Source organism: Camelus dromedarius, chromosome 29, assembly GCF_036321535.1.
Source record: "Camelus dromedarius isolate mCamDro1 chromosome 29, mCamDro1.pat, whole genome shotgun sequence".
NCBI classification, from domain to species: Eukaryota; Metazoa; Chordata; class Mammalia; order Artiodactyla; family Camelidae; genus Camelus; species Camelus dromedarius.
In genome coordinates this window covers 17,457,904-17,477,783 of record NC_087464.1, presented here as the reverse complement: position 1 = coordinate 17,477,783, position 19,880 = coordinate 17,457,904, and the positions used below count along the sequence as shown (strand labels likewise).

Genomic DNA, 19,880 nt, shown 5'->3' with positions numbered 1-19,880 from the left:
ACTACTCATATATGAAACATAGATGAATCTCAAAAACTTAATATTGAGTGCAAAAAGTGTTACATAAAAGAGTATATACAAGGGGAGGGTATAGCTCAGTGGTAGAGTGCGTGCTTAGCATGCAGGAGGTCCTGAGTTCAGTCCCTAGTACTTCCAATGAATAAATAAGTAAAACCTAATTACCATCCCCCCCCAAAAAAACCCCAAAATAAATAAATAAAAGAGTATATAGTATATAATTCCACTTTCATGAAGTTCTAAAACAGACAAAGCAAATCTATGATGGGAAAAAATTAGAAGATAGTTGCTGGGATACCTGGGAAGGAGCATAAGGGAACTTTCTGGAATGCTGATAATGTTCTATACCTTGATAGAGGTTTGGATTATACAGGTAAATTGTGTATTTGTCAAAATTCAGCCTTTGTACAATAAATATTTGTGCATTTCATTGCATGTAAATTCTACCTCAAAAAAAAAAAAACTAAATATTGAACTCTAGTGATATGCATGCTACAATATTTTAGGTGAAGTGTGCTGATGTCTGCAATTACTTTAAAATGAAAAGAAAAAGGAGATGGCCAGAACAATAGACAGATATACAGTTGTCCCTTGGTATCTGCAGGGCTTTGGTTCCAAGACTCCCTCAGATACCAAAATCCGAGGATGCTCAAGTTACTTATATAAAATGGCATATCATTTGCATATAACCTAAGCACATCCTCCTGTATACTTCAAATCATCTCTAGATTACTTATAGTACCTAATACAATGTAAATGTTATGTAAATTGCTGTAAATACAATGTAAATGCCATGTAAATATATGCCATCACATTGCAAATTCAAGGTTTGCTTTTTGGAACTTTCTGGATCCCTCCCCCACCCCCATTGGTTGAATCCCCGGATGTAGAATCCTTGGATACAGAGGGCTGACTGTATGTGATAAAGCAAGTACGGTAAAATGCTACTATAAAATACAAGAGTTTGGGTGTACAAGGGTTCACTGCAAAATTCCTTCAAGAATGCTGTATAGAGGGGTGGGATGTAGCTCAAATGGTAGAGTGCATGCTTAGCATGCACAAGGTCCTGGGTTCAATCCCCAATACCTCCTCTAAAAATAAATAAACCTAATTACCTCCCCAACCCTGCCAAAATAAAATAATTAAATAATGCAATAAAATATTTTTTAAAAACCCCATAAATTGGCAATTTTTAAAAAGAATGCTGTATATTTAAGATTTTTCACAATAAAAGGTTAAAAATACTTAAAAAAAAAAAGTCAACAGCCACAAGGCAGTCTTCTGGAGTGCTGGAAGTATTCTGTCTTGATATGGGTGGTCGTTATATGCAGCAAATATGGGTAAAATTTTATCAAGCTGTAAACATTAAGATTACATATACTTTTCTAACTGTATTTATACCTCAAAAAAAAGTTTTAAATAAACAGCAATCAGAATAGGACTTTAAAGTGCATATGATTAATATCCTCAAAAAGGTAAGGAAGTATGCTACACCAAACAAAAAAACCATGAATAAGCAAGTTACAAAGAGAACACATCATAAATCTTGAACACAGAAACCATCCAGTTTTAAAACTCAATGGGCTAGACAGCTAAGTAGACCCTGAGGAATGAATCAGTGAGCTAAGAGTATAGATTAAAGAACCCTCCCAGACAGAGATAGCACAATCTCTGGAAAATAAAAGAAACACAATCTCTGGGAAGTAAAAGAAAAGTGAAGAGATACAGAGGACAGATCAAGATGTACCTAAATCCTATCACTTGGAAAAAGCTGCAGAAGGGAAGTGAGGAAATGGAAGCGGGGACAACATTTGAAGAAATAACACCTAAATGTTTCCTAGAACTTAAAGAATAAAACTATTTTAAAAATAGTTTTTAATAACAGCTATTTAAAGTAATCTACATGGATGGAAGGAAACATACCATTATTTTGAGACACTATCTCCTGATTGTGCAATTTAAGTGATCCTTGTCCTTTTCTGTATTTTTCAAGTTTTCTAAAATGAACATTACTTTTGTAATGAGGAAAAAGTAATAAAAGTTTGTTTTTACAAAATAAATCCAGAACCAAGAGAAAGGCTTTTTTAAAAAAAAAACTCCCTAACCTCTCTTTCCTCTGGCTTCTATCCTATGCTATTATACTGAACCTGCTTCTGAAAGTGGTCACCATACACTTGGGCAAGTCATTTGATCTCTTTAAATGTCTGCTTCATTTAGGTCTTCAACAGGGAAAATAAAATCCTTCCTACCTCACAGCAGTTTGGGGAACATCAAATGAGATGATGTATAAAAATAGCAGTTGGTCAACTCTAAAGCACTGTACAAATTGTGGCATGTTATCACAGTCCTTCTAAGCTGGTAAACCCCAACCTCTGAGTCATCCTCCACTTCCCTCATCCCTCACTCCCCAAATCCACTCTGTTCCCTAGCCTGTCAGCTTTTCCTTTGCTCATTCCCTCCTCTCCCAAACCACTGCACTAAGTAGTTATTATACCTGGTCATACCTGGTGCCTGAACCACAATAGCCCCCTAGGTAGTGCCCCACCTCTAACTTTTCCTCACCCCACCCACTGCAATTTCCTCCTAAAACTTAATTTTCATAAAATATGTTTATCCTGTAACTACCCTGCTGAAAATGAAAGTTCTCTGAGGTTTACAGGACGGACTTCAAACTCCTCAACCTGGCTTTCAGGCCTTGCCCCCTATCCCTGGTCAACTTGCTCACAGTCTGCGGAACAAGCCAGTACCCCCGCCCCACATACATCCCCCATTCTCTACCTCTCTAGGCCTCATCTTAGCCCAGGCCAAACCCCTCCCTCCCTTCCTCTCTCTGCACCTTACAATCAATCCAGACCAAGCTCCTGCCTATTCTCTGAACACCCACACCATCCCTCAGGCATTAGCCTCTCATTCAGGTCCAGGTCAGAGGCCGGCCCCACCTTTCCAGAGAGGACTATTTGTGCCCTGAGGGCAGGGCCTGCTCCTATTGCTCCTATATCCTCTGTACTAGGCACTCAACATTAGCTTGCTAATCATTTCAGTCTGTAAAATAAATCTTCTCTGTCCAACTGAATTTTATAGTGATTATTTCTTTGGTTTTGTTTATAGTTTTAATATCTATGTGTATGTGTAGATTACATATATTCCCACAAGTTTGTTGTTTAGCTATTAAACTTTAAGTTTAAAAAATTACATGTTATGGATTCTTCTATAACTTCTTTCTCTCAACATTGTTTTTGAGACTGATCAATATTGATATTTATAGCTATAAACCATTCAGTTTCAAAGCTGAAAAGCATTATTCTGCTTGTCACACTTATTCATCCATTATGTTGCTAAGGAATATTTGAGTTTTATCAAAAAATTGCTATTAAAAGCAATGCTCCTATGAACATTCTTGCACATGTTTTCAATACACATGTGTTTCTAGGATTGAAACTATCAGGTCACTGGGTCACATGTCTAACTCTACTTGGTAATGACAATGGTTGTCCAAGTAGTTGAACCAATTTGCACTTTTACTTACAGTGTTGAAGAGTTCCTCAAAGCATTGTTAGGCTTTTAAACACTTGCCAATTTGGTGGATATAAAGTTATTTCACTGTGGTTTTATTATGTTATTTCACTGTGGTTTTATTTTGTTATTTCCTCAGTGAGAATGACATCTTTTCATACATTTATTGGCCATTTGGTTTCCTCTTTAATGACCTGTCTGTCCAAGTCTTTGCCTATTTTTCAACTGGACTGTCTTTTTCTTACTGACTGGTCGGAGTTCTGTATCTGTTCTGAGTACTAGTTCTTTATTGGTATTATATGTTGCAAATATCTTCTTTCAGTTTATGGTTTCCTTTCTTTTCTTTTGATGAGAAGTTCCTTATTTTAACTTGGTTGAATTTATCAACTCTTTCCTTTATGGTAAATGCTTTGTATAACTTGTTTCATAAGTCCTTCCCTACCCAGAGATCATGACAATATTTATATTTCCTTTTCATAAAAAAGTGTTAAAAACTTCAAAAAGGAAGTTATATAAATGACCAATAGAAACATGAAAACATACTCAAAATTATTAGCCATCAAGGAAATGTAAATCAAAACCACAGGGAGATACCACTACACATCCACCAGAATGACTGATAACACCAAACTGTGGCAAGGATATGGACCAACCGAACTTTTATTGTACACTGTTGGCAGGAATGTGGAACTGTGTAACCTTGGGAAAAGGTCAGTTTCTTAAAAAGCTAAACATAATAGCTATCCTATGACCCAACAACTCCACTTCTTGGTATTTACCCAAGAGAAATAAAAGCATATGTGCACAAAATAATTTATACTAGAATATTCATAGCATATTCTTAATAGTCCAAAATCAGAAGCAGCCCTACTCTCCATCAACAACAGAATGAATAAGTGAATTGTGATCTAGTCACACAACAGGATACAACTCAGAAAAAAAAAAAAACAACCTACTGATTCGTGCAACATAGATGAATCTCAAAAATACTGTGCTGAGTGAAAGCCTTACACAAAAGAATACACTCTTTAAAATTCTATTTATAGGAAGCCTCAAATAGGCAAAAATAAATTTATAATGGGGAAGAAAAACAGAACCATGGTTGTCGGCAGGTGGGGTTAGGAATGGAGAAGGAGCACAGAGAACCTTCTGGGGTGATGGTAATATTCTGTATCCTGACAAAGATTTGTATTACATGGGTATACAGATTTGTCCCTGCCCCCTCAAAAAAGGAAACAAATCTTGAACTCTAGTAAGTGATATGCATACTGAAATGTTTAGGAGTTAAATATACTGAGGTGTAGAACCTACTTTGAAATTAATCCAAAAATAAAACGGACTTCTGGGTGGATAAAGTGATGGAGACATGAGGTAAAGCCAATACAGGAAAACGTTAACTGGAGAATCTATATGGTAGGTATGCATGTGATAATTCTTTTAACTTTGCTGTATGTTTGAAACTTTTCACAATACAGTATTAGAGAAAAGACAAAAACACATTTTAAAAAGGAAGAGATTTGTTTTAAAAAAAAAATAAGCAGATTTGAGCAACGTTTGCCTTTGAAAAAGGTAATCAAAAGAAGAAGAACAATCCTTACATGTGCTAGCACTCTGGAGTTCACAAAATGCTTTCACACAGATTAGCTTAAGTGATCCTCAGTAAAACCCAGGTATTTGAGTCTCATTTTATGCTTGAGGAAACGTAGGATCAAAACTTGCCAAATATCACACAGGCAGTACCTCGTGGTGCTGAACTTAAAATGACCACCTCTGGCTCTCCTCCTATATTCTTTCAAACACACCTCACTGGGCAGCTGCTGTCAACTGCAAACATTTGAAGACCACAGGGAAAGTGCTGAGGGGCCACCAGCCCTCTGGCTGTCCCACGAGCAGAGTGAGCTGCTGAAGCGGCTGCCCGACTCACTAGCAGGACATGGAAGGGAGACTCACAGACAGCAAATGAGCATGAATTCAACAGACTGAAGGTGTGTTCCAGCCCACACAGAATAAAAGCAGTGGCAAGTCGCCCTCACTGAGTTCTCTGAGGCCATCCTCAAGTTCGGGGAAATCTGTGACATCCTTCCTGCCTGTGTAGATGGGCACACTGTGTATGAGGCCGGCAGCTAAGAAACTGCAATATATAACTTATCAAAACAGCTCTCTGACAAGATACTCTGCAGCTCTTCTCACAGAGCAGAACAAAAGTAGAACAGGAGGAGGGGACCCAGGAACATTGCTCAACCCTAACATGGCCAAAATGAGAGGCAAAAGCTTTACTAATCACCCTACAGATTAATCACTGGCTTCAGGGTATTCTGCCTTTTTGTTAAAACTCATACAGCATACCCCAATAATTTTTGTTAAACTTAAACAGGAGAGATAGATCCATGAAATATGAATAAAAGAAAGCCCTTTCAGCCTTAGAGACTGGTATATTTATCCAAACACTTACTTAGTGTGCCAACCACTTTGGGAACTGTAATGAAACTAGGACCCAGTCTGGCAATGGCCTATAATCTGGCAGGAGGCTTGAGACAGAAATCCCAGCCCACAAGGGCTGCAGGGGAAGGTCCCAAGAGCAGGGAAGAGAGAGTGCAAGTACAGCCAGGGGCTCAAGAAAGATATCTGGACCCAACCCTGGGAGGATGTGTGTGCAGAACTGGGGGGCAGAAGGGGACAGGGGTGTTGCACTTGGGTGAAGGCTGAAGGGAAGAACTGGCTCCTAGGGAGCTCCTGGCCCAGCCAGGATACCTGCACCCTGAGGAGGAGGAGAAAGTACTCCTTCAGAGAAAAAAGAGGACAGATTTGAGGGCCCCACAAGATGCCTGACTTCAGGAAATAACTGGGACAGGGCCACATACGGCTGCGACGTCCACAAACATGGAAGCCCAAGGTAGGGCTGGAATCAGGTTCCCCAGTAAGTCAAGACTTAACAAAATCTTAGTAACATAGATTTTGGATGCCTGCTTAAAACCCAGGTGGACCTGCGACATTCATATCCTAGCCAAAAGCTAGAGAATAGAGACGGGGTTAAGAGAGCAACAACCTGGGGGATGAGCACCAGGAACAATGGGTTTGAATCCCAGTTTAATTGTATGCACTCATGTGAGTTTCTAACCTCTGGTGCCTTATCTGCAAAAGGGAAATGACAGTAGCCACCTCACAGGGTTGAAATGAGATAACATCTGTAAGGCACCCAGCACAGTGCCTTCAGCATAGAAGGCATTCAAGGAACGGGGGCTATTACTAGTACAAACAGTCTGCACTCTAAGAGCTTCAGAGACCATAGCTTTCTACTGCCTTGCTGGAGTGAGAAACCAGGCTACAGCCACTGACTTTGGACAAGACCAGGAGCTTACTCATTTCCTAAGCAACTTCTCCCTCTGTTCTTTGATTTTTTATTTTAATTTTTAAAAATATTCTGTTCTCTAAGGCATTTTAGGTTATTCTGAGATGTCTGCCTCACCCTGCGGCCTCACATCATGAACCTTCCCCTACTGAAGAACCCAATCCAAACGGGCAAGCCGTCCAAGGGAAAACCAGTGTCATAAACCACTTCACAAGGAACATTTGTGCCCCAAGTTACCACAGGCCCCAACCCAACACTCACTTCAGCGAGGAGTGGGTCAAGGCCAGCCCAGGGCAGGTTTGTGACATTCACAACACCCCTCTTAAGAATCACAAGTTGTGGTGGTAATGATATTAAGTGCTAAAAAACATATAATACAAAGTAATTTATGCGTATAATAGGAATGGAAAAAGATATAAAGCAGTATCTTTATAGCTAGACCTGGCAAGATGATGAGATTTTACACACCAAAAAGCATAGGAACAGAAAGATAAGAGAACTCACAGCCCATGAGCTCCAGAGATAAATTATAGTCACTTATTTCAGGAACAGAAAGTTGGGTCTTAACTACAGCTTTGGAGGGAAACTTTCAGTAATTCCACATAACCCACCAAGGGTATGGGGAGGGAGAGGGGAATCAGTCAGGTCACACACAAAGAGAAATTTGCTTCTGTTTAGGGAAATATAAAAATTTGGTTAATGCACTCTGTACATTAAAACCAGGCAAAAAAAAAAAGTTTATTCCATAATTAGGAAACACTAAGAAGTCACTAAACTTTGGATGACTAGGGTGGTTAACTTCACCAGTTTTGTAGAAGATGGTGGGCTGGTAGGAAAAAGGAGGGAGGAAGACTAGGAAGAAGGGAAAGGTGGTGGAAAGTAAGAGAAACTGGGTGGAGGAAGAGAAGGTGACAGAAGCAAAGGAACTAACGGAGAGTTGGCCTGAGAGAATTTCGAGCCCTGAAGGCAGTGGCCCCAGGTTAAAGGTTAGTATGTGGCCACGCTAATATCTGTCACCTGTTGTGTGCGGCCCACCCAGCTGCACTAATCCTTAAATCTTTATAGGGAAATCTACTCTGCTCACCAGGGTGGAAACATATGCAAATGCTCTGAAATAAAATTGCTCTGAAAGAGCAATATCAGAGACTTCCAAAAAATCCAATCTAAATTCTACAGTCTCCACTCTAGTTTAAACTGGTTTCTATTTCTCCTTTATCTGGGCCGGCTGGATTTTCCACTTCTACAGCCTGGCTCACACAATTCTCCAATTCAGCCAATGTCTATGGAAGGCCTACTTTGTGGGGGGACACAGCTGTGAACAAAACAGACCTGACTGCCCTCTCACAGAGCTGATTAGTGACACATGGTGGGGAGGGCGTCCATCACTGCAGCCACTGGGCGTTTGCAGAAAGGGAGGGAGGTGAGCACAGGGTCTCCTCTGACACTCCTGCCCCCACACTCAAATCTTTCAAGGGCAACTCAAGTCCTAGCTAAGGAAAGGGAAAACGGAGTAAATCTAAAGACTGACAAGAAAATATTAAATGTTACAGTTAAAGTACACCCTGATTAAAAACAAAACAAAACTGTAAGTGTTCAAACCGAACACAGCATTCATTATCTGTAACCACATAGACCATAACTCCTGAAATGAATAAACAGTCAGAGTATTTTTAGTAGTACTTAAATAAGTTCATAAAGATGACCCAGCCTAATGTAGTACAAAATCCTAAAGTACCTTTGGAATCATTAAGCAGCAAATTACGTTTATTGAGTTTTATTGTTAAGTATATTTCTTGTACTTTGAATATTGGTATCTCACGTTAGGAATCATGTCTTAACATGTGGCCTGCCTAAGATATACTTCAGTAAACGGACTCCATAATCAAACAAGTTTTGGGAATGTTGCACACTCCAACCACCCCTTGGAGATTCACAGTGTATTTTAGGAAATTAAATTTTCTGACAAATTTTATATGAAAGAGATCTGCCAAACTTAGTCTGAGCCAGTATTTCCCAAACTAATTTGACCATGGACCCTTTTTCATTTAATACCCGTTAACAGTCCACAAATTGCTTCATGGAACACACATGGGATACACTACAGTGCAGGGGGTGTACTGCTTAATTAATCAGAAAATACAATTCATCGCCAACCTCCCAAGCATTCTGATGAACTGGTGTTTACTCTGTGCTATAGATACAAAAGTTTCCCCAACGGATTCCTGATTGGAATTCACTTTGATAAGCTAACTTACTATATTTTTAAGAAGAAACATTTTTTAATGAACTAAAATTGGATCTTGCCATGTTAATATAAAGGAGCTCAAATTCATTATATAATAATTTGATTTTGCTAAATTGCTGAAAGCTTATCTTCTCTAAACATGGATTTTTAAATTTCCGGAGTATATTAAATATCTTAATTTCAAAAGCTTCATTCCCTTAAAGAAAAAATATTGAACTAAAAAAAATGCTGGTATTTACCTCTGCCTATTACCTGATATGTCTAATTACAAATATCTGTAACTGAGATGTGGTACCAACATGTATAGCTCGTGCATAACAAGCATGGGGCTATTGTTTCTGTGACTGTGGTGTTACTTATAATTTGACTCCTCCTCCTGAGAAAGTAACCTTAAAGCCTATATTCAAGGTTATAAGGCATCAAATTCCAGTGACTGAAAAAGTTTTATCGTTCCGTTAACAAAAATCAAACTCAACAAACATTTATTTAGTACCTACTGTACGCATGCCACTGGATTAAGCACTGTAAATGCTTAATGTATTTTTCTGGGCCCCAGCTCAAGACAATGGGACAGAATACAGGAGACTTAGAAACTCAGGGGACCCACAGGCAGTGTGGATAGCAGAAGAGCAAGTTGGGGCACTGGGAATGCTTACCTGGGGGAATTTAGGACACCCACGCTGCCACAAAAAGGCCAATAAGACACAAGGGCCTCTTTCTGAAAGAGCTCCTTCAGTGAACCAAAAGTTGAATACTAAAATTAATGCAAGATAACCAATATTAGATTGGGGTCAAAAACCTGAAAGCTGTTAAAGCTTCCATATTCAACTTTACCTGCGTAACACTTTTTTAAAAAGCCAATTAGGTAGCTTACTATACAAGCATTACAAGGATATTAAGATCAGCTTGGGTTAATAGTTTAAAACTACCACAGGTTTTTTCAAAGACTGTAGGAGAAGGAATCCAAATCCTGATAATCAGAATGAAGTTGAATTTTCAGACAGGGTATGAGAGGGGGAGAAATCACTTCACTATGTTACGCAACACTGAAAAAGACTTTTCAAATTTCACATAGAAAAGATATAATGACTTAAGGAATTTAAGACAGAGTAAACCAATTTCTCTCAAATTTGGGAGATTTAGCAGTCCTCAGTAAGCAAAATCAAGACAATTTTGCAAATGACTCTTTCAAAACACAGCAACAGTGAAAGGGATGATCTTCAATATGTGGCCATGTTGACAGAAATTTTTTCCCCCTAGTGTAATAACACTTAAACAAAAGCATGAATTCCAGCTCTAAAATTTCAAATCAGAGAGCCGGAGAGCTACTGCAGTTTGTCTTCATGAATCTTTTTTTTTTTTTTTAAGTATTTTTCCTTTAGAAAACTTTAGCAAAGACTAAGCGCAGCAACTTTGACAAAACACCGCCAAAGGAACGGGCGCTGGAGAAGACACGCGATTAAAAAAATAAATTGTCTCAGTAAGATTGCTTAATGAAAAATTAACTTTGTTCTGCTGAATGCTTCAAAAACCGCGTTGCTCTGATAGTATTTTCTAATTACATACGCTTTAAGTACATGTATGCTAATAAACGTGAACCTCAAATACGTGTGCAATGAAGCAAAGCTGATGTTCCAGATTATGTTTTAATAGTCCCGAAGAAAACAGAAAACTGCAACTGCATGCTTGTGCAAACCTGAAAGAGGGAAAACACGACAGGGTGATAGGGTCCAGTACCCCGGCTTCACAGAGCCAGCCGCCCTTCCCTTTCCACCACGAGAACCAAAAGAACAAAGTTCGCACTGATTTCACGTTCAGAGGCGCGCCAGAATATCCTGCGGGTTACCCAGTACCCGCTGTTTGGTGGGGAATTGATTCAAGCGCCTCAGTCAAGTTCACAGCGGTCCCTAGTGCTCGAGACGTCGGATGCGTCCCAGGAACCGACACCAAGGTTCGGAAAGAGTCCTAACCACAACTCGACTACGCAGAGTCCCCAGGACCCGGGTCGGTCCTCCACCGGTCGCTGCCCCGGCAAGACGGTCTGCTGGCGTCCGTCAAAGTCAGCCAAAACCGGGCGAGAGGGCACCGAGGCCCGAGAGGGAGCCCCGCCTGTCACCGCGGACCGCAGCCCCGAAGCCCCCGCCCGGCGCCCCTTACCTTACTGCCGCTGCAGCCGCGAGGCTCAGACTCCGCGAGGCTGGCGCCGCGGGACCCGGCCGCGGCGGCCGTCTTCTGGCCGGGTGGGAGGCGCGGCCCGCCGGGCGGCAGCGGCGGCGCCGCGGGGCCCGGCGCGTCCTCGGCCTCCTTGCCGCCGTGGTACACAGCCCGGCTTTCGGAAATGTGGATGCTCGGGGCGCAGCCCATGCTGGCGGCGGCGCCGCGGACACGCTGGCGGGCAGCCGCGATCCGGTCAGCAAACGGCCCGCCCGGCGCCTCGGGGCCGCCGCGGGCGCCGTGTCATCGCCGCCTGGGCGGGCGGCGGCGAGCACGGGTCTCGCGTCAGGAAGTGCGGCCGCCCCTTTTATCGCGGTGCGGGCGCGGCGGCGGCGGCGGCGGCGGTGGTGGGGAGGGGGCGCTGGGGCGGGCGGCGCGCCACGGCCGCCCCTCCGAACATGCCCTTCCTGAGGCGGGAGCCGCCGGCCGCCTCCCTCACATCGCCGCGCTCGCCTCGGCCGCGCCGCGCTTCCGGGGAATTTCAGGGGAGGAGATTTGCACTCTCCCGACCCGAGAGCGGGCGAGTCCGCGCCGCGCGAGCGACGCCGCCCTCGCCGTGGGGCGGTGCGCCCCCCGGGGGAGGTGAGCTCCCCGCCGCGCTCGCTCCAGCTCCGCCGCGCTGCCGCCGCCTCCCCAGGCCCGGGCACCCACGCCGCTCCGTCTGCCGCCCGGCGAATAAACGCCCCTGGTCCGAGCGCCGGTGGCGCAGAAAGCTAGCCTAGACTCTCTAGCCGTTGAGGGGTGGGGTCTGGAGCAAGCCCGTCGGGGCAGCGAGGCCGCGTCGGCCTCAGCCGGACCTGGGGCCGCGCCGTCGAGAAGCGCTGAAGCGGCGGCGCTCACCCGGGAGCTGCGCGGGTAGCGCGGCTGCGGCTACGGCTGCGGCTCCGGCTCCGGCTCCACGTTCCCGGCCCGGTCTTGCCGGCAGCACGCCGCGCCCAGCCCCCAGCGGTGACCTCCAGCGGGTGCTGGCGTCAATGCAAAGCAGCTGGGGCGCCCGCCGCCTCCTCCCGGCGCCGCCAGCTACTGAGCATGCGCGGCCACGACGGGAGGGGCTCTTGGCCCGGCTGCCTGCCTGAGAAAAGCGACTTACCCAAGGGCACACACAGCCACTCTGGGCCGGTGGGCTCTGACCTCGGGGTTTGGGCTACCAAAATACAGACCACTGGGTTCGAATCCTGACTCCATAACTTAGCAGCTGCATTAGTTCTGTCAGCTCCCTATCTCTAAGCCTTAGAGCTCTCTCATTTATTAAAGAGGCCGGTGGAAGGGCCTTCGTTTGGGGCGGTGGTGACAGGGCAATGAGGCGCCCACACTCTGGACCCCAGGCAGGTGGAGGCTGGGCGTTATTGTCCGGGGTCACAGTCCTGTGCGCTCCCTCGTGCGCCAAGACCCGGAGCACCACGCCCGCCTGCACTGGCGACTGGGAGGCTGCGATGCTGGGATACTGAAAAGCTACATTTCGTAACAGGTTGGGGGCGCCGTCCTACTCTCATCTTGACCAAAGGACGGGGCTCCCAAGACCCCAAAGGCTGCTTGCTTGCGGGGGCTGAACCAGGCGTCTGCCGTGCAGGGCGAGGCCTGTGATTACCCCCAGAAGTGCTGTCAGAACTGCACCCCGCACACACACACACACCGCCGCCAGCCCGCTGTGTGACCTTGGACGAATCACTTAGCCTCTCTGTACCTGGATCTCCTCCCCTCGTCAGCTGGAGGGTGGCGCCCCTGGGTGTCCATCACGTACCCTGGAGCGGCCCACCTCGGACCCGCCCGCACTCCTGCCCTCCCTGCGGCTCCCTGTCCGCCGAGACACCGGTGCGGCGGGTCCCTTTCCTCTCCCGCCGTCCACACCTTTCCTAGCGCGGCCCTGGAGCGACCCTTAGATGCCGCCGCTCCCCACTCGGGCCCGGCTACTATAAAGACCCGGAGGCATGCTCCGGGCTGGAGTCCCTACTGTGGCGCTGGAACTGCCGCACAGGCTCAGGCTCCGGGTTCCCTGCGGCGACTCGGGCTTCAAGGCACCGAGGAACCTAAGATCCACAGCCCAAGCGCCCCTTGAGCCGCGATGTGTACCCCGGGTGCGCACCGGGCAGTTTCCCAAGGGCGGCGGAGCAGAAAGCCCAGGTAACGCTAGAGCAGCTTTGTGCTATTGGCCCTCTTTACTAGCCGACCTGGCCCAAACCACTGGCACGTGATTTACATGATCCAAGTTTAAGCACATTTAACAATAATCATATTTATGCCCCGCTGCCTTATAAAAGTACCAACAGTTCAATGACGATGTCTTGAAAGATTTTAACTATCACCCGTTATTCTATCTAAATTTTAGTGTTTTCTGCATTTGTTCTGCAGGTTTTAGAAGGTAATTTTTCCAGGCAGAATCTGGACCCTTCTAAATGAAGAGTAATTCATGAAGAAAATACTCTGAACCATCGGAGTGCTTGAAAGTCTATCTCACGCGCTCTGTCCTCCCCTCTCCGCTCACTGAGAAGTCGGCCTTGATGACTCCCTAGCAGTGACCTTGCCTTCTTCTGGGGCTCCAGGCTGCCCTCTTGGCACCCCACCTTCGCAGTCAGGACCTCGGTGTCCTGGCTTCTCCTTGGAAATCCTTGAGCCCTGCTCTAATTAGGAGTGAGGATCCTGATTCCTCCCCCCCCCCCCCCCGCCGCCCTCCACCCCCTTCCCCGCGCCTCGCTGGCCTCATGGCACTGCCTAGTGTCATCCTGAGCTGGTGCCTTACTTCTCTATTCCCAGAGAACTGCTGGATTGCAGCGTTGACTGATTTCCAGCTCTGCAATTTGGGGACCCTAGACTTAGAGACCTAAGTCTAAGAACACAGCAAAAGCAGATAGGAAAGGTAGGAGTCCTCTGCCTGCTTCTGGGGTCACAAAGAGCAACTCCCTCAACTTGCTTTTGTCTATACTCTGGAGCTCAGCTTGGGACACCCCAGGAAGTTGCAGCCCCTCCCCCATCTCAGCTTCAACTACCTAACATTAGTTCCACCCCACCCTCCTTTCCTGATCATAACCTGCAACTTGAGGTCCCTGAACACTTCTCTACCCTGTTTCCCCAGACCTCAGTGACAGGGGCACAAAAGGGATCACAATGACAGAAGTAACCCAAACCTCACTGGCGTGCTACCCACTGGCTCACCCAGGACTCCTGAGTCCCAAGAAGAACCCAATCATGTGGAGGTGTGTTGGGAGCTCATGAACAATCCCACTCCGGTTGCAGGAGGGGCACCCCCTGAGCCATATGGGCATCTTGAAGTTCTGTGACATGCAGTAGAACTCACTCCCCTACCACCCCCAATCCATTCCCCTGGGTGCAGGGACCCCCAAGCAGAGCTGCCTGACCCCCACTGGGCTCAGGGTTGTAGTTAAATGTCGACTTCAGTTCTTACTCCTAGGACTCCGGCATGAAGTCAGTGGGGCTGGAAAGGAGTCAGCCAAGGAACAGACGCCAGCTTGGGTGCAGTCCCGCACTAACACGGGCCATTTCCAGGAGACTCCTCAGTCCTCATAAACCCCCTCTCCAGTTCATTAGAGACAAGAAGATGCTGGGCCCCACACAGCTTTATTCATCTAAAACCCAAACCGACTCTGTTTCCACACCTCTTACACCTAAGCTGATCCTTGATACAATAGATGCTCCCTCCTGCCTTTACTTCCTCCTCCACCTGGGGGCCAGCATTCAAAGACTGCTGTTGGCTCGGCTTTCTACTCCTCTCCCTGCCTTCCCCATTGAACTGCGCTAGAAGCAGCCACAAGTGGGAGAGTTCTTGCACCCTGAGGTCTGAATCCCAGCCCTGCCATATGTCCCCTCTCCAAGCTGCTTTCCTCCACTGAAATCTAGGATTAAAGATATCTACCTCACAGGGATTAAACAGGCTAAGTGATGTCAAATGCCTGGAATAATTACTGGGTGCCTGCATCTGAGCTCAGTACATTCTCCTGGGTGCTTTCAACACCACTATTCTCCATGCCTGCCCAGAGACTGCTGAAAACTGCTGGAGGAAATGAAATCACTATGAGGATCAATACTCTGACAAATCTGCAGCATCACACTTTACCAGGTTCATTTCTCTAACTTTCAAAATTTTGCACAACATGATTTTTTAAAAATTGTTTTTCAATTAAACATTCTATAATTTACACATGAATATGTGCTGGAGAAAATAATTTTTTAAAAATCAAACTAAGCAGAAGTGTATAAAGTGTGCAGAGGCAAAGGAAAGTCTCTCTTCCTTCCCCACTCCCTTCCTTCCGTAGAGGTAACTATTGTTAACAGTTTGGACTATATGCTTCCAGACCTGTTTCTATGTTAAATATATTACACACACACACACACACACACACACACACACACACACACACACACACACTCATTCACTCACAGCTATTAGAATATCACAAACAGGACTGCAGCGAACATCCTTGAATGTATCTTTTTCTGTAAGATGGACTCTAAAAAGTTGAGTTGCTTGGTGGAAAGGTATGTACCCACTTGCTCAGCCCAGCTCCAGAAGGGATGAGAGGAAATGAAAACAGAGCCCAGCTGAGGCTGAGGGACTGAGAAGGGGAACTCTTTGGACACCCTCTCTGCTCCTGGATAAGGAGGATCCAGCCACCCCCAGATGCAAGGCCCCTGTTGATCACCCTCTCCACACCTTCTTATCTTGATTTCTCTTGGTACTCCCAAGCCTTTAGTCAAGTGTTTGAATGTTCCAGGCTTTCTCAGATAAGGGAGGGACTGAGTGGCCCGCCCCTAGGCCAGAACTGTAAGGAGGGAGCTGCACTTCCTATAGGGGAGAACAGTGGAGGGAAGGCCCCCAGGGTACTGTGCTCTAACTCCAGAATTCAGGTGTGCGCCTGCATTGCTCTACTGGAGAAAGGCCCCAATTCTTACCAGTGCTATATTTGGTTTTAAATGTCAGAAGCCCCACTCTACTAGTTTAGCCAGGGTGGGTACTTATTGCTTCATTTCCCCAGAATACAGGAGAGGGAAGCAGGGCTCAGCATCAGGGACCCAGATGGACGAGGGCTCACTCGGACTGTCTTGCCATCCTGACACTTTGACTCTCCAGACAAGGTTTGCTGTGATGCTGAAACCATGGCCTTCGGGAGCCCCAGGCTCCACCTCATAGCCCCACGACTACACTGTTGGTTTCTACCTCGGGGGAGTTCCTTGTCCCAAGTCCCTGATTTGGAGTATCCCTACTCCCAGGGCCCCGTCACAGAAGGGCCCCTGCTTAGAAAGGCCCCACTCTTGGTTTAATGCTTGGCTGTGACCATCTTGAAATTCTTAATAAGTGCTGAGCAAGGCATATTTTCATTTTGCACCGGGCCCCACAAATTCTGGAGCTGGCTCTGCCTACCTCCTTTGAAAAGCGCACTCAGGTGTGTGCAGAGGAGAGCAGGGTCAGGGGTTGGGGGGAGGAATTTGGGAGAAATTCACAGGGTCTGCTGTCCTGCCTGTCATGTTGTTATTTAGTAACCACAGTCCTTCCTCCATCTGCCCCGGACCCAGCGCCCCTCCCCTGGCTCAGTCCCGGGCCTCACTCTACCGCCCTGGTGAGTGGGACCGGCCTCAGATCTCCTCAGGAAGCAGCCACAGGGAGTCAAGCGACACGCTGAGGTCACACAGCTGGATGGGACAGAGTCAGGCCCTCCAAGGTCCTCCAGCTCTTGTGCTTACCCTGGGGCTCATCCCAACCCACCCCGCCTCCCATACGTTCAGCCTGTGGCTCTCAGCCAAATTCCACCTGAAAAGAGCATTTGGCTTCTGGGGGCCTGGATCACTGTTGGCTGTCCTTCCTTGAGGGCAGGAGCAGGGGAGCCACACAGGGTCTCCTGGCCTGGAGGAGGAGAGCAGTGTGTCAGGACGGCCCCAAGATGGGACCTGTGTCAGCGATGACACCTGCCAGCTTGACTATATTAGGCCCTCCACTAAGCCCTTCATGGGTGTAAGCTCACTTATTCCTCATAATAGCCCCATGAAGTGGTTACTGTTTCCCCTCCCACTCCCCTACCCCTGCCCCCATTTTACAAAGACACTGAGGTTTTTCAGAAGCAGGGCTGATGCAGGTCTAATGAAAACCCAATGTCCATCCTTCATAAAGGCTCTTAAAAACAGAAGGATGCTTCTTTAATACAATGAAGTGTATTTCTTTCCAGCTAAGGGCTTTCCAGACGTTTAATAGTGAAGCACTAGAACACTTCCCAGGACTGGGACTCAGCAGGTCTACTTCAAAGAGTATCCCAAGACCAAGAAGCACTTGACTAGAGCATAATTAGTGGATACAGAAATAAAACAATGGGCAACAACCATCGCTGCTATCATCCAATGTTGTCTAGATGGTCTGAGAAGTGCTGTGGGACGTGGTTTAGAAATCAGAGCACAGATGTTGGAACTGGAGACAAATGTATCATTAAGGGCAGGTGATATAGCTTTGTATCCCAGATACTTAGAAATCAACTCCAGAGTTATTAAGATGAAAGATTTCTCTAAAGTGACCAGATTCAAAGTTAAAAAGTAGCACTCTGGACTGTCAATGACCAATTAGAAAATACGATGACAAAAATCACACTAAGTGCCAGGTTCTGGGCTGGCCTTTACATGGAACCCAAGTTTCCCCAGGCCTCATTGGACCACCGTGGTAGTCATAACCCACATTTTGGTGGCTCTTTCCCCCTCTACTAATGCAGGCCTCCAGCCTCCTGCAACACGTCACCCAGTGACTTCTGGGAGTGCCTGAGGGTGGGTCTGAGGTGAGGTGGTGTGCTCACCCCCCATTTTCTCTGTCCCTGGCACCCGTGACCATGTTAATGGCTGGGCCCCTTGCGCTGACTCCTGGTGCCATGAAAGCTGGGGCCCTGGCGTCAGGATGCTCATGCCCTGCTGGGCTCCAGCACAAGTTGGGGGAAAGGCCTACTTCCAGGGTCACCCACCATGTCTCACTTTGCCTAAGACTCTCCTGGTTTTAACAGAGAAAGTCCTGTATCCTGGGAAACCCTCTGTCCCAGACCAACCAGGCTGGTTGGTCACCCTACACTTCCTACAAACACACACACACACACACACTGTCCCCAGTGTCTCACATTGTCTCCTAGGCCCTGAAGCCACACTGCCCTGCGTCTTGCAGAGTTCATATCTGGGCAAAGAGCCCTTCTGAATTCTGTCCACAGACTTTCTCTTGGGGACCTAGACTCGCACCCAGCCCTGGGTAGAGAAGTGAGATCCCAGAGCCCTGTGGCTTCCCCATCTCCTCCCTCACATGATACACATGCACCTTCCCAGCCCTTCCGCCAACCCGCCACAGCTTTGGCTAAACCTGAAGATCGCAATGCCGAAGACATCCCCATCTAAATCTCTCCAAAGCCCTGCGAGGCTGATGTTATTATCCTTACTTTATTGGAGAGAAAATGGAGGCTCAGGGAGGTTAAGTAACTTGTCCTAGGTCACACAGAGAGCAGATGGCAGAACCGGGCTGCAGACCATGCCCCATCTGACACCAGAGCCCAGTCTGACTCTACCAGGCAAGCGCTTCCATGAAAATAGGCTTTGGTGATAAGTTACACACGAGAAACTGAGGAGCCAAACATCACTGATGCTTGAGAAGCAGAAAGTGAAATACGATATATCCCAGAGCAACTGCTTCATTCCCAGGATAAATGGGAGGCAAAATGCAAAGCGGCACACTATTTACCAAAAGTATTTGGGGCTTTTTAAATGTCAGCCGCAATGATCATGAATCACTCCTCTTAAAGCTCTTAATCCAAAGTAACCCTCCTTTTTCCGCTGGCTCCTCTCCTGATTCATCAAGTTGCTTCTGCTGATCTGAATCACCCACCCAGAGTTCTGGGTCTCAGGCCTCCCAGGTCCCATGGGAAAATTGTCATTCTCTTCTCTGGGGAAGTGTGTCCTGTGCAAGTGTCCCCAGGGCTGCTTGCAGGGGAGAGAAGATTTCGGAGGGGAAGACTCTGGCTTAAGAGGCAGTGCAGCTAGCAAAAGTCAAGGTAACAGGTAGGGCCTCATCATAACCAGAGTCCCAGGTTCACCCCGTCATGTACAGACTCTACTGGGTATCTAGCATGTGTCCCACTGGGCGGGACACTGAGGATATCATGATGACAAAATAGCCTCTGCCTTCTCCAAGCTCATAATCCAGGGTGAGAGGCAGCCATCATTCAACTTCATGAGAGTGTAATTATAAGCTGATGAGGGCTGTGACGTATAAGGAGCTGAGTGTGCATCACAGTAGGAAATGACTTAACTTTGGACAGGGGAGAGTGAGCCCCAGGAAGTCCTCCAAGCTCAAACATGAGTGGAGAGCTGTTTTTCATGCTCACTTCAGGCACTCATTCATCCTTTCTTATAACTATATCTAATTTTCCTCTGGGAAACCACAACCACCCCTAGGATCAGCTCAAATTATTTGAGTGGAATGTTTAGTGTGTCCTGTATCCCTGGCCCCAGAAATCGATTTAGAGGTGGGCACATGAGCCAATCCAGAGTTAATGAATGTTGATGTTATTGGCTGAG

At 46.5% G+C, this 19,880-nt stretch overlaps 1 protein-coding gene and 1 long non-coding RNA gene across 6 annotated transcripts in view; one reads left to right on the top strand and one right to left on the bottom strand.

The window, feature by feature from the left end:
* Positions 1–13,149, bottom strand: part of PDE8A (phosphodiesterase 8A) — a 117,138-nt gene extending 103,989 nt beyond the window's left edge. For 2 of the 3 annotated variants that reach the window (XM_031440630.2, XM_031440631.2), the window contains exon 1: positions 11,283–11,579. In XM_031440630.2, the coding sequence (XP_031296490.2) occupies positions 11,283–11,489 (207 nt within the window). In that variant the 5' untranslated portion in view covers positions 11,490–11,579. Of the gene's footprint in view, positions 1–11,282; positions 11,580–13,023 lie in introns of those variants that run through there. The other variant, XM_010986799.3, reaches the window with a different exon arrangement.
* On the top strand, positions 10,801–15,498 carry LOC105094714 (uncharacterized). Of its 3 annotated transcripts, none has more exons than XR_837692.3 (5): positions 10,801–11,076; positions 13,689–13,967; positions 14,091–14,193; positions 14,410–14,530; positions 14,746–15,498. It is a non-coding gene; the product is annotated as an uncharacterized LOC105094714 (long non-coding RNA). The 3 variants fall into 3 exon arrangements; XR_010378290.1 differs by having other exon boundaries at positions 14,733–15,498; XR_004132955.2 differs by having other exon boundaries at positions 14,410–15,498.
* Positions 15,499–19,880: the final 4,382 nt, after the last annotated feature.